Source organism: Peromyscus maniculatus, chromosome 3 (genome assembly GCF_049852395.1).
Source record: "Peromyscus maniculatus bairdii isolate BWxNUB_F1_BW_parent chromosome 3, HU_Pman_BW_mat_3.1, whole genome shotgun sequence".
Lineage (NCBI taxonomy): Eukaryota > Metazoa > Chordata > Mammalia > Rodentia > Cricetidae > Peromyscus > Peromyscus maniculatus.
Window position 1 is genome coordinate 61,371,937 of NC_134854.1, and position 14,888 is coordinate 61,386,824.

General features: G+C 43.6%; 1 protein-coding gene across 7 annotated transcripts in view; it reads right to left on the minus strand.

Annotated features, from left to right (window-relative positions):
- The window catches only part of Ahcyl2 (adenosylhomocysteinase like 2), a 168,674-nt gene that overhangs the window by 44,292 nt on the left and 109,494 nt on the right, over positions 1-14,888 (minus strand). For 2 of the 7 annotated variants that reach the window (XM_006979401.4, XM_042272964.2), the window contains exons 2-4: positions 8,160-8,268; positions 2,415-2,558; positions 1,808-1,908 (exon numbers count right to left, since the gene is read on the minus strand). In XM_006979401.4, the coding sequence (XP_006979463.1) occupies positions 1,808-1,908; positions 2,415-2,558; positions 8,160-8,268 (354 nt within the window). Of the gene's footprint in view, positions 1-1,807; positions 1,909-2,414; positions 2,559-8,159; positions 8,272-10,778; positions 11,050-14,888 lie in introns of those variants that run through there. The other 5 variants (XM_015998067.3, XM_015998073.3, XM_076566580.1 and 2 more) reach the window with 4 other exon arrangements.

Genomic DNA, 14,888 nt, shown 5'->3' on the forward strand with positions numbered 1-14,888 from the left:
TGGGTTAATTTAAGATATAAGAACTAGCTGGGGTTTCTAGGATTACCATTTCATAGTTGGTTACTACAGCTAGCACAGTGGAGACCCTGGCAGCAAAAGTAGCTATCACAGTTAGTTAATTTTTCATTCTATTGGGCACAATAAATTTAATTCAATAGTTATATACAATTCAATTTTCTTTGAAAGTTATAAATTTATAAATTCAAGATCCATTTGCTTTTGGGATACCATCTTACAAGCACTCCAATTTGCAATAACTCTCGTTAAGGAAGGGAATGGCTCAGTTGCCTTTAGCCTACTGGCTATGGGTGGGATAGGACCTCTGTTGGTCTTTTCTGTGTTGAGCACACAGATTGCAAGCCCAGTGCCACTTTGAGATCTTTGGCAGCAGTTAACTCTGCAGCTCACACACGATTGAGCCTGTATGATAATGAGTGTTCAGAGACGGGTTATACCAGGGGGCGCTCACCAACCTAAGACAGAGCACCTGTGTGGCCTGGGCAGGTGTCTCCATGACGGGTAAGGACCTGTAGAGTCCTGCCCCCCACTTTGGGTAACTGTTGCCTTGCTTGCTGACTTTGACCTTGACATCCTCCCTATGCTAATTCCCTGCTGGGTTCCACCCTCCTGAATGCTTAAGGGAAGTTCCTTGTCTGTGTATCCTGCATAATAGGCATTAACAGCTCAGATGCAAGATTGTAAAACATCGGTAGCGAACTTCTGCCCTCTGGGGTTCTCCCATTGTGCTGTAATCCTGTATTTAAGACCTTCAATAAATGATATTCAGCAAAAAATAAAAAAATAAATAAAAAAGAACTAGCTGGGTAGTGGGGGTGCACACCTTTAATCCCAGCACTCGGGAGGCAGAGCCTGTGAGTTCGAGGCCAGCCTGGTCTATAGGGTGAGATCCAGGACAGGCACCAATACTACACAGAGAAACCCTGTCTCAAACCAACCCCCCCCCCAAAAAAAACAAAAACAAAAACAAAAACTAGATAACAAGAAGTCTGCCATGGTTATAGTTTAAAAATAATATTAGCCTGTGTGTGTTTATTTGGGTCTGAGTGGCTGCGGGACCAGTAAGTGAGAGAGATTTGTCCTAATTGTGGGCCAGGTGGGACCATAGGAAAACTTTCAGCTGCAGGCACACACACACACACACACACACACACACACACACACACACACAGAGAGAGAGAGAGAGAGAGAGAGAGAGAGAGAGAGAGAGAGAGAGAGGGAGAGGGAGAGAGAGGGAGAGAGAACAAAGAGATGAAGAGAGCACATGCACACTAGCCAGCTTTTTACATGGTGGTATGAACCCATAATTCCAGCATCTGGGAGGTTGAGATAAGAGGATCATGAGTTCAAGACCAACTTCAGCTACACTTCAAAAGAAGAGATAAGAGTTTGTCACAATGATTGTGGTGAGTGCTATTGTTGTTAGTGGGCAGAGCCAGGGATCTGTAACCCTGAAGTACAGGACAGTCACTACACTAGAAAACTGCCGAGAGAGGACCCCGGAGGGGGAACAGGGGAGATGTGCAGTACAGTGGTGAGAGCACTCACTCGCTCACCTGGCATCCTCACGGTCAAGCTGCAGCCTGGGCTCCGAAGCCGTACAACCCTGGGCAAACTACTCAAGCACACCAGGCCTCAGCTTCCTTGTTTATAAAGTGGAAGAAGGAATACCTGCCTCCACAGCACCATGTGGATTAATAAATTGATACGGTCAGCCTGGTGCTGGCAGGTTGCAAGCATTCAGTGGCTGGTACGACTACGAACTGTTATTAGGAGGAGAAGAACTCACAGCGGTCTGAGCAGTGATGTGCGTACAACCCACAATTTTGGCTCCAGCCAAAGGCTTTTCTCCTTGGGCTCTCTTCCGTAAGGCCATCAGGGCAGGCATCTCTGAAAAAGCCGGATACAAACAGATTATGAAACAGTGAATGAGAGATAAGAAAAAAAAAAAAATTGCTCATTAAGTTAAGATCATTCCCTTGGTCAGCTTCTTTTAGATGAGGTTCCTGAATGTTCTCTGAGAGACTTTCAGAGACAAATGTTCTCCAGTTTTAGTCTATAACTGCCAAGTCTTCTTATCCAGGGGTTTCTTCTAGAACTGCCAGAGTTTCCTCCCTCCCCACAGTGTTTCCTCAACTCAGATTCTTTTAAATGTTCTTCAGGAGGTGGGCATACCGACTCATACCTATAAATCCCAGCACTTGGGAGGTTGAAGACAGGGAACTGCCTCAACTTCAAGGTCAGCCTAGGCTACAGAGTTGAGGCCTTGTCTCAGATAAATTAATAAACAAAAAATAAGGTTTAGTGGTACACTGAAATTTGACAAGCCTGCTGACCCAGGATGTATTAACACAACAAAATGACACAGGCAGGTAGAAATGCATTTACTTCTTTACCTTGTTCAGCAATTTCAATTTCTCTGCGTCCAAACTCCGCCTGTTTGATGTTCTTGACACAGAAGTCACTACTTCCCTTAGAGTTCTTTTGCTGCTTGTCCCGAGGGGATGTCTCATCATCAGAGCTATCTGTATATGAAGCAGCTGGAACACAAATAAAAAATCCATCAGGGAAAAGATTAGCTTCCTCCAAAATTCAAAACCACTGGGGCCCCACTAGTCATTAGAGCTACACAAATTAACACCTCTAGGAAGCTCCTTAATGAAACATGGAGTTGTACCATTCATCGCCTGTGCAAGGCGCTCTCCACGGTTCTGAGAGGGCAAGCTGAGAGAGCCGCAAAAGGCATTCTCTCTGGGTAGCACTCATTTGGAATCTAGTGCTAGCTTTTCCTTTTGAACACAGAGAGGTATAATACTTGAATATGCAAAGAGAGGGAAGTTGCCCCACGAAAGGCACAGGTTAAAGTTCCTAAGCAGGCCAGTCATTAACCCATGGGTTTCTAGCCTCATAACCACCCCTCTGCCTGCTGTTTAGATGCCTGAAGTAATTTGCTTTGTAGTACAATAACTGCATCGACAAGACCTAAAAAACAAGAAACTCATGGGAAGGTAATTAAGAACCATACAGAAGGAATTTGTCTGACATAACAGAGCTGTGTTTCTCAGGACTGGCTCTGATGAGGCAGAACTATTCTTGCAGACTCAATCAGACACTGCCAATCCAGTGTGTTACCCTCCTTGACTAACCTCTGTAAGAAGGAGTCCTTGGTGTTTCAGATTCCCAAAGCAGCAAAGAAATAGCCTCTTTTGGTACATTGAATACACACCACAGCAGTGTTCTCAACCTTCCTAATGCCAGTTCCAGTTCCTCGTGTTGTGGTGACCCCCCCCACCATAAAATTATTTCGTTGCTACTTTGTAACTGTAATTTTGCTACTGTTGTGAATTGTAATGTCAATATCTGGGTTTTCCGAAGGCCTTAGGAGACCCCCAAAAGGGTCACAATCCATAGGTTGAGAACCATGCACGCACGCACTAGAAGGTAAAAGGCCACACTTGATTGTGGCCAACAGGCAGTTACTGCTACTGAATTCACTGCCTTAGTGGAGATCTTTTTAGTCTTCATATTTGCTAATCATTCGCTAGATGGTCTGAAGTATTTCTTTCTTGGTTTTTGTAACAGAGGATAGGCTTCCTAATCCTTGCAGTTTGGGGGAGGGTGGAGGACATAAAACATGATCCACAGAGCATCTACATTCTCAGTGAAGTCAGCACTGCCATCAGTTCTAGGGAGAAAGCTGCAAAAGCTCAGAACTGCTGTGAGCCTGGTGCTCTGATCTACTTAGGTCTAGCATTAGAGCATTTCTGGGATTTCTTAGCAGAGGGTCTATCTGGGTGGGGATTGGAGGTTGGACTGTAAAAGGCAAGTCCGACCTTGCCCAGTTAATCAGGCACAGTGCTGCATACTGTGAGGTCAGCAGGGGCTAGAGGATCTCTCTTTCCCTGGAAAACTGCCTTAGAGCAAAGTCCTAAAATGAGGGCAAAGGAATGAACATGCGCACCAGGGGAGGTGAAGGAATTAGTAAAGCCCCAAAGGGACTTTTGTTCTTACAAGGAACTAATCTGCACAAAACCTTTTGGTTCCTCTCCTAGGGTAAGAGAGCTCAAAGTACTTTTGGCAACAGAGCTAGAAATAGCTTTCTGGGCATCGTCAGTTTCATCAGTCAGTACTCTGATATAGTTTGGGAATTACAGGCTTACCGGACCATGCTTCTCCCACCTGAGAGAAAATGATAACAGATTCCCCAATCCTGATCCAAATTTACAAGGAAATTGAATTTGAAAAAGGAGTTTATTTTTAGAATATTTTGAAATTTCAAATCCTTTTTTCAGAATCATGATGCTTTTTATGTCTTTAGAGGCAAACAGTAATTGGCAAGACTAGACTGCACTCAGGAGACAGAGGTAGGAAGATCAGAAGTTCAAGGCCAGCTTGGGCTACAGATGGAACTATGTCTCAAAGTCTGAGAGATAGGAAAGAAACTACTAAGGCCAGGCACGATGGTGAACACCTTTAATTCAGCACTTGGGAGGCAGGTGCTGGCAGGCAGTGACTAGAAAGGTTGAGACTGGAGTCCTTACTCTCCCCAGACTAGTTCTCCCTTCCTAAGCCTCTTCAGCTTCTAAGGATGAATGAGGGGGAGTAAAGTAAACTAAAACAAACAAGGCAGTATTCCTTTAAGAGAAGCACCCCAATTTAAACTGTGTTTGTTTGTTTGTTTGTTTGTTTGTTTCAGAGACAGGGTCTCTGTTTCGTACATGCTGTGGCTATCCTGGAACTAGCTCTGTAGACCAACAAGGCTGGCTTTAAATTCACAGAAGTTCTCCTGCCTCTGTCTTTCACAGGGTAGGATTAAAGGTAAGTGCCACAACACCTTGGCTCTAGTTTTTGCTGTTGGTCTTGTTTCCAATTCAAAGAACAAACCAGTCCCATTATTTCCTTATGCTATAGCTGAGGAAACTGGTTTTTACTTCCTTTTCAAACAGGGTCTCACTATGTAGCCCTGGCTGACTTAGAACTTGCTATGCAGAAGAGGCCGGCCTCAAGCTCACAAAGATCCATCCACCTGTCTGCCCTCAAGTGCTCATAGTACATGTACCACCATGTCTGGCTTTACCTTCTTAACAGCAGTCAGCTGATACCTTTTTTCCCCCTGAGCCAAAGGGTCTTCTCCAAAGCCTTTTATCCAGAGCTATGGTTGGTACGTACAGAAGGCAGCAACTGTCTACACCGCACTAATATGTGGCTGCTACAGTGACACACCCAGGTCAAGAGAAGAGTTCTGCTAACAAGGTGGGAACTTTATTCAGCTAATGTGGCATGCATGTACTTAGATTGAACAGACTCATTTTTTGCCACTTTTATTTTTTGATAATGCATGCTATGTAGGAGAGATTGGCCTGGAACTCTCTGTATAGCTCCGGCTGGCCTTGAATTTACCTGCTACTATATTTTGAAGAGTTTCCACAAATACTTGTAAGCATCAGCACACTCTGAACTCGGGTATTAACAACGAGCGAGTGGCGCAGCACTGACGGCGGCGGCGCAGTGGTGAGCACGGCTGCCTTCCCAAAAGGAGCCCAGCGGTGACCTCGCGGAGGCTGGGGCCTCAGCTCCAGCCTCATTCCCGGGTTTCTATTATCCTAGTATAAAGTGGGGAATACAATAGATCCCCCCTCTCCATAGACTCCCTCTTTCCCTTACCTACCACTGATAGGAAATCTTACGAGGAAATGAGATAATATCCACAATGTTTCGGTTTTTAGGCAGAAAAGACCATTCCCTAAAGAGTACAACATAATTTTACTGTGGGGTGGTCTCCTTTCATTTTCAAGAACCAAAGCATAACTCGATGAATCCACAATCGATCCCACTGCACATACGCACACCGGTTCTGTGGCCCACACCTGACTGACCGTTGTCTCCCAGCAGCTGTGAGGCTGGGGGAACTTGTCAGGAGGCAAGCGCCTAGAACGCTGACTGAGTTGGGCTTACTGAATTAACTAAAGTCAGGCAGTTCCTCTTGGGCCCCATCTATTTATCTGTAATGGAAATAACAGTAGGGACCAGTGTTTGGATGGACTGTACAGATACATGACTTGAGGAGTATGTGAGAAGTTATGTTAGCAGCCAACACAAACAAACACAGTTTTATTATTTGGAAAAAAAAAAAAAACCTTAAAATCTCTCAAAATTTTTAAGTGCCAGTTACAGTGCAGCACTTTGTTCTTTCTCATCTGTAACCAACTCATAAAGATAACATTTTCATAAACGTGTCACTGAGAATGGTCTCAATCTGAAGAAAAGGTTGGCCTTTCGCTTGCTTTTATGAATTTTTTTTTTTTTTGCTTAATAGGTTTTTATATTTAAAAAGTGCTGCTAGGAGGCAGAGACTGGCAGATCTCTGTGAGTTCAAGGCCAGCCTTATCTATAATAAGTTCTGAGACAGCCAGGGCATGTGGAGGGACTGTCTTGAAAAACAAATTATAAATAACTAAATAAAATTAAAGGTACTGAGTTTATGGAAATAATACTTCCTAGAGATTAGGTCAGAAAATATCATGACTACTATATGCATAGACAACATTTCTGAAAACCATCTAGAATGTATCCAGATGAGCATATCTGGGTTAGTATAATATCCTAAAAAGACAGGGAATAAAAATGGCAAATTTTATTTCTAAGTAAAACATTTAAGTACTAGAGATCACGTAAGGGCTTAAGCTTATTGGGAAGTAAATAACTCGGTAACCTAGGCGGCCCAGTCGTTCAAACGCTCGCTCTGTGAGGCCAGACGGACATGTGCCAGGGACGCCACTCTCACACAACTCCAGCATCCACCAGGTCACAGCTCTACTTTTGTCTCCAAAACCAGGGTTCTGATTCCCTGCTCCTCAATTAATATCCTTCAACAGATATAGTAGGCTGACAACTTTTGACTTATAAACCATCAGTTTCCCCAGCATGAGCCTGCCTTTCTCATTGTGGACGGAGATTAGGGTAAATGCAGGTTGGGTGGCGAAGGCCATCTCTAGATCATCTTTCCTCAGTTTCCTGTCATCCTCACAGCAAATATTAGCATCTACTATGATCCAAATACTGTTTGATGTGTTAGAGAGACCCCTGTGATACAGACACACCTGAGACAGAGACAGGCAAGGCTCTCATGCTCATGGAATGAATATCTGTATTTGTGCATGCATATATAGGGGCATAAAACAAAACATAAAGATGGTGTCTTAGAGGTACTATTGCTGTGATGAAGCACCATGATCAAAAGTAAGTTGGAGAGGAGAGGGTTTATTTGGCTTACTGGTCCACATTGCTGTTCACCATCAAAGGAGGTCAGGGCAGGAACTCAAATAGGGCAGGATCCTGGAGCCAGGCGCTGATGCAGAGGCCATAAAAGGGTGCTTGCTGCCTACTTTCTAGCTTGCTCCTTATGGCTTGCTCAGCCCACTTTCTTATGCACAACCCACAATGGGCAGGGCCCTCCCCCATCACTAATTAAGAAAATGGCCTATGGGGTTGCCTACCGCCTGATCTTATGCAGGCATTTTCTCAATTAGGGTTCCCTCTTCTGATGCTTCTAGCCTGTCCAGTTGGCATAAAATTAGCCAGTACAGATGGCATTTCATATAGTTCAATTTACAAGGTCCAAATTTATCAGGACAAGACCAGTTAATATCATTTATCAATAGGCTATATACAAGCAATCCAAGCTTACTTGGAAAGCAAGGTATCACCCACATTCTTCTAGGTACACAGTATTTTTAAAGTATTCTCTCTACATAAGGTGCTTGTGTGGGAAGGTAGGCATTGGTTTCCTTTCAGGAACACAGATGTATGGTTCTGGTCGTGCAGGGAAGAAATTGAGCTGGAGTTAAAATTTTAAATCATTATTTATTACTGATCTTTAGACCATGCCAAACACACACCTTAAAATGTTATAGACTACTTGACAATTCATTTCACATTCTGGCTCTGTCAGAAACTGAGACTTCAATAAAACTTGCAGTTCCCAAGAAATCCAGAGATTCCATCCAGAATTTTGGTTTCAGTTTTAATTCACAGTATTTTTTGAAGGCTAATTATCAAGAATGATTGGCCTTAGATAGATGGAAGGTCTGTTGCAGATACCAATTAACCTTGACAAGGGGTTAGGGCAGCTTAGTACTCACCTGAGCTGTAGCTGTCAGTAGATGACTGAGAGATGGAACGAGACAGAGATCGACGCCCAATTTTGGTAGGACGCTTGTTGAATTCCTGCTTCTGGTCAGCAAACTGGATCTGCTAAAAAAAAAAAAAGAAAGAAAAGAAAAAAAGAACCCTTGTTATAGAAAGGAAAAGAACTTTAGTTATACATCTTAGTCGTGTTACACTGCTGTGAGGAGATACTATGACCAAGGCAACTCTTTGAAGAGAAGCATTCAGTTGGGGGCTTGCTCTCAGTTTTGGAGCTTTCGTCCGCTGTCATCACGGTGGGAGCATGGCAGTGTGCAGGCTACACTGCAGTAGTAGCTAAGGACCACATCCTGACCCATAGGCGGAGAGGAAGAGGGAAATGGGCCTAGCATGGGATTTTGAAACCTGAAAGCCTACCCACAGTGACATACTTCCTCCAACAAGGTCACCCCTCCTGATCCTCAAATAGTGCCACTCCCTGATGACTAAGCATTCAAATATATGAGCCTCTGGAGGCTATTCTCATTCAAACCCGCACTTTATATAGGAAGAAAACTCACCTCTATTTTGAGGAAGCAATCCATTCACAGCTTATGTTATTATTCTAGAATGCAGCTTATTTGCTTAAACAAACCCATATTTGGAATACAAAGACTTGCCGGGCGTGGTGGCGCACGCCTTTAATCCCAGCACTCGGGAGGCAGAGCCAGGCGGATCTTTGTGAGTTCGAGGCCAGCCTGGGCTACCAAGTGAGCTCCAGGAAAGGCGCAAAGCTACACAGAGAAACCCTGTCTCGAAAAAACCAAAAAAAAAAAAAAAAACAAAAAACATAAAATACTTTAAAAGCCATACTCTTGATTATTAACAGTGACTACAGATGTGGAAGGAGTAGATGATTGGACAAATCACACTCTGAAGGTTATATTTGAAAAATATCTGATAGTGACTTTCTTGTTAATCTTCTCTACAGTTGATGGTTGCTGCTGGTGCTTTACTAATCGAGGTTCCTATCACTTACTTTATTAATAAGGTTTTCCTAACTGAACATTTATTGACACAGTTGCTTATGTGATTCTTCTGGATCCAAGGTGGCACAGAGAAAAATTTACAGAAAAGAATCAAAAACCTGACAACGGATTCTAACTTTTGTGATAAACAAATGGATGCTCCATGGGCAGAAATTGGAAGGAAATCAGGGGCTGCACCTCCTGCACTTAGAGGCAACTCCTGAGTCACACTGAGCACTGAGACAAGGGGACTAAAGCCAAAATGAAAGCTTAGCACTCGCTGCCTCTGAGGAAAGGAACAGCATTTCCACAGCTATAACAAAAAATAAATAAGTAAAGCCTGAAGCCATGCTTCAGAGTTTGCAAATTGTTTTCATTGTAACAGGGCTATCCATTGGGCTAGGAGCTCATTGCAAAATGAAAATGACAAGTTTGATTATTTTGGTAAAGTACCAATTTATTCCAAAAAGGATAAAGTGCCCTTTCTATGTATTCCAGCGGGAGGTCCATGAATCTTTATGGACTTCTAACACAGCATTCAACACACTGTCTTCCTTTCTGTATCCTGTAAGCCTGTGAATTACAGGCTCCATATGGGCTGCTTTTTATTCACCCTTATATTCTCAGGCACAATCAGATACTTGCCATATCCTATGCACCCAATCATATGCTGAATCAAGGAGCCTGGAGGAGCTGATTCTATCTTCACTGTCTGTATCTGAGGGAATATTAGTGAGCATAGTTAGCATTAAGTCTGCATAAGGTAATTTTAAGGGTTGAAAAAGCTGGCAGGGGAAAGGTGAAGAAGCCATAGAAGTCGGGTTCAAATGCTGACCTTGAGTTCATCAACCTCTTTTTCAGAGGCCCGTCAAGGAAAAGGAATGAAAATCTTTCCAAAGGCCACAATAATGCAGTGTCTTCAGCAGTGCCCCACTTAAAAAAAAAAAAAAAAAGGCCTAAAAGATAAATCTCATCTCAGATATGGAACACCGCCTCCCTCCCTATGCCAACCACACACACTGACGTAAAAGCCACATGTGTGTGCACACAGACACCCATGTGTACACATCTACCACTAGAGGGGAACTGTCACTTGCTCTGAGTTACCCCTACTTAGTCCAGTAACATGAAGTCACACAGATACCGCTGCAATGTCACTTCAAGTGTGTCAGGAGCGTCTTGTCCTATAGTCTTTCAGCTGTGGTAATCCCTAAGGAAATAGGCTGTACATAGCAAACAGGTCTTGCTAATTCTCACTAAATTCAAGGCCCCCCTCCCGTGTTTTTAATATACAAGAATACTAGTGAGAAACTACTTAATACAGTAAGTTAAACAATTTCCCAATAAATATGGGTTTACTTTTCACTGGTAACCGAAACATGAGTTAAATGAGGCGTCTCTGGTACCTTCTTCACCAGTACCATCCCACTCTGTAAAACAATGCTCTGCCCGGCCAGTTAAGGCCCTTGGCAGCATCTACCAACATTTACCTAACTTTCCTACCTTGTCCAAAGCCAGAGTCCCTGCAGGCAGCCCTCCTCTCCCACCTCAGCACTGCCTCACATCAAGGCAAGGGAGGAGAGAAGCCGGAAGGAATGGGGAGCTCACCACACTCCCGAGGGAAGGATGAAGGCCGGACAGGAGGGAAGGAGAGTACAAGCAGCTTGCCTCAGACAGTAATGGCCGCAGCAGCAGCAGCAAGACTGGCAAACAGGAGCTTAGCCTCACCTGGGCTTTAATCCCAGAGTTGCTATTGACAATGTATTTCTTCTTGCTGCTCAGCATACTGACCCTGCGAGCCAGCAGACTGTGACATTACCGGCAGAAGGCCACCTCTTTGGTCCAAGGACCCTTGTGGTCAGGCTTTTAAACTTTCCTCATCAGCAATTCTGTTGGCTCTGGTTCCAGCTCACTACTATTTTTTTTTCCTCTTTTGAGGGGGGTGGCTATCTCTGAAGCAGCTCCAACCACCCTTTCAGCCTTACAGCAGGATTTAATAAGGCGTTCTCTTAGCGGCTCATCAGCCATTCCTAAGTCTGGATGTTTGGCTTTATTATTATTTTTCCCAACACATCATTACACAGCTCCTCTGACCTCTAAACCTTAACAAGCCCCTAAACAAGGCCCAACATACATGCATACATCAACGGCTTATTTATATAACCCGTGCACTTTTTCCTGCTATAATTAACTTGCTAATTAGATTTCCTTTTAACTTTACCTCATCCTTTTCTATGTCAGATGATTTTAGTTAGCTTCATCTCATTAGAAAAAAATTAACTACAGAGCCACTGAAACAATGAGGGAATTTACAAAGAGAAGAAAAAATATTATAAATGGTCAGGCAGCCCCATTTTATATATATACTGCCCTTGAGTTAGCCAGGCAGGGGACACTAGATTCAGCTCTAGTGGAGAGCTGAAATCAAATTTCTCATTTTATTATTATTATTTTTTTTACTCTTGAGTCCTTCCTTCTTTCCTTTATACTTAATTGTGTATTTAGTTATTTAAACACAGAGTCTCACAATGCAGCTCATATTGGCCCTGAAACTTGAGGATCTTCCTACCTCAACCTTCCAAAGGCACCACCCTACCCAAGTTTGCATGTTTTCTATACAGATTTTTTTTTCAAGACAGGGTTTCTCTGTGTAGCTTTGGTGCCTGTCCTGGATCTCGTTCTGTAGCCCAGGCTGTCCTCGAACTCACAGAGATCTGCCTGGCTCTACCTCCCAAGTCCTGGGATTAAAGGCATGCGCCACCACTGCCAGGCCTCTATACAGATTTTTTACGTTCAGTACTTAGTTTTATCTCAAGACTGATGCTTATTTAGTATTGAGCAACCCAAAAAACAAAAGCATATTTTGAGGCTAGGGAGACGGCTCAGACGGTTAGGAGCCCTTGTTTTGCAGGCATGGGGACCTGAGCTGGAATCAGCAGCGCTAATGGAAATTGTTGGGGATGGCTGTGTGTACTCATTACCCTAGCACCTTGTTGTGGAGACATCAGGTCCTAGGAGGTCACAGGCCAGCCAGCCTAGTAGAAATGGCAAGCTTCCAAACTTCTGGGTCAGGAAGAGACCCTGTCTTAAGTCAATAAGGCAAACAGCAATAAGACACCCAACATCATCCTCTAACTTCTGCTGTGCACATATAGTGGCATGCATATGCACATACAGTGAGTTTTCACATGCACACACACAAGCATACACACACAAAATTTTTAAAAAATGTGTTTCCCAGAAGGTGTGATCACAGGGAGAATTGCTATGGGATAGTCTTTCTGTACACTGTGAATATGTGTTGCTACCATTGCTTAATAAAGAAGCTGCCTTGGCCTGTGGCAAGGCAGAATAGAGCCAGGTGGGGAATCCAAGCAAAGATACAGGCAGAAGGAAGGTGGAGTCAGAGCAGACACTGTAAGCCACCGCCAGCAGAAGCAAGATGTGAGAGAAAAGGTAATGCCATGAAGCCACATGGCAAAACATAGATGAATAGGAGTGGGTTAATTTAAGTTGTAAGAGCTAGCTAGCAAGAAGCCTGAGCCATAGGCCATCAAGTTTGTAATTAATATGAGCCTCTGTGTGTTTACATGGGACTAAGCAGCTGCAGGACCAGGCAGGACACAGGAAAACTTCTGGCTACAGAGAATTTATCACTGAGTTCTCAGAATCACAGCAACCTTATTACATGCCAAATAAAGAGTCAGCCAAATAAAAACAGAACTGTCTTATTTATTATGATTTCTGAAAGGAGCCCAAGGAATGCTACACTTGATGCCTGCTACAGATTTGGGTGGGGATATTATTTGATGAGAAAGAAGAGAAAGGAAAAAAGAGAGGAGAGGAGAAACTGCTTGCTGAGTGCAAGAAAAGCCAAAATGATAGCTTGTTTTCCACGGATAATCTTTCTTTCTAGAGAAAAGATCATATTGCATAGTGTTCACTGTTTTCTCTGAGAGAAGAGGTGGTGTGCTAATGTATATCACATGCCCATATGTTACTTCTATTAGTGTAAGCAAGAGTCTTTGAAAAGACTTTTTATTACATTTATTTTGTGTGTAGGAATGGTGGTCAGAGGACAACTTGGGGGAGTCAATCCTCTCCTTGTATGTGGCCTCTGAGGATGACACTCAGACCCGTCAGCTTGGCAGCAAGCACCTTTACTTGCTGAGCCACCTTGCTGGGCCATGTACAAAAATCTAAGACATAGGTGTTATTATCTTCATCTGACAAACAGCAAAGCGGTTTTGTTGTTTTTTGTTTTTGTTTTGTTTTGTTTTGTTTTTTTGTTTTTCGAGACAGGGTTTCTCTGTGTAGCTTTGTGCCTTTCCTGGATCTCACTCTGTAGACCAGGCTGGCCTCGAGCTCACAAAGATCTGCCTGCCTCTGCCTCCCGAGTGCTGGGATTAAAGGTGAGCGCCACCACCACCGCCTGTTGTTGTTATTTAAGTAGTGATGCTGGGAAGTGAAGTTGCCTGGAGATCAGAGGAAAAAGCCAGCCACTATATAGATGTCAGGCAATGGTAGCACATGCCTTTAATCCTATCATTTGGGAGGCAGGGATCTGTCTGGATCTCTGTGAGTTAAAGGCCACACTGGGAACAGAGCCAGGTGTAGTGGCACATGCCTTAAATTCCAACACTAGTTAACCATGGAGGTCTGTACAGACAGACAGGAAGTGACAGAGCAGGGCAGGAAGAGGAAGTGTAGCTGGACAGAGAGAGCAAATTAGATGGCAGAACAGCAAGGCATATAGGTGTAGGTAGACAGGAGGTAACTCACTTTTGGAAGCTGTGGAGTTGGTGAGGTGAGGTTGGCATGTGGCTGTTCCTATTCCTCTGATCTCTCTCAGGTTTTCTCCCCTATATCTGGCTCTGTGTTTTCTATTAATAAGACTGTTTAGAAATTTGTCTACAGAGCTGGCTCTGTGTTCAAGAAGGTTAAGCAACCAGATTTCACATGGAAAAATACCAAGTAGGAGAAAATATTACAATGTGAAAACTTAACAACAGTTACTGTTATCTCCATGGATCCAACACAGATATTTACCTGACAGGAAAACCTAAAGATTTATCAGGAAAGATAAAATATATTAAAAAATCTTTACAGAATGAGTTCTCCAACTCCCCAGCAGTTTAACTGCCCAAATAAGGCTAAGAAAATCCTTCACATGAAAACAGGCTTTGGCAGGAGTTTCCAGTGACTGATGGGAATGTCACCTAGAAGGTCTACCCTGTCATTTATTGGACTTGGGGTTGTATTCCTGCAGTCATATGCAAGTATTCTTGCCTGGATTTGATTTTAGTTCAATCTCCAGAATTCATGTAAAGACCAAAGAGATACAAGCAAAGAGTATGGCCTGAACAGTTTACCAGTTACAGGACACAGATGTCTTCCTTTGCTGGTGACTACTAACAATGGATGTGGGGTGGGAGGATGTAACTCTGCTCTGCGTTCCTTCAGAAAGGCTTGTGAGAGGCCTCTGTGTTCTCTGGTAGCAAGGCCATGGCACCGGTGAGCTCATTGCACTAATGCGTACACTGAAATGTAAGGCAGACATTTGCAAAAGTTTCTTGCTATTTTGGCCCCATGTGGGAGCTGGCTCCAGAGTTTTCTACTGGGGACTAAAAGGCACTTCTGCATTTACAGGTGAGATCTGGCAATCGATAGGCAATGCACTAGAGGTGCACAGTGGCTAAGTGCCGGCCAAGCAGCTAG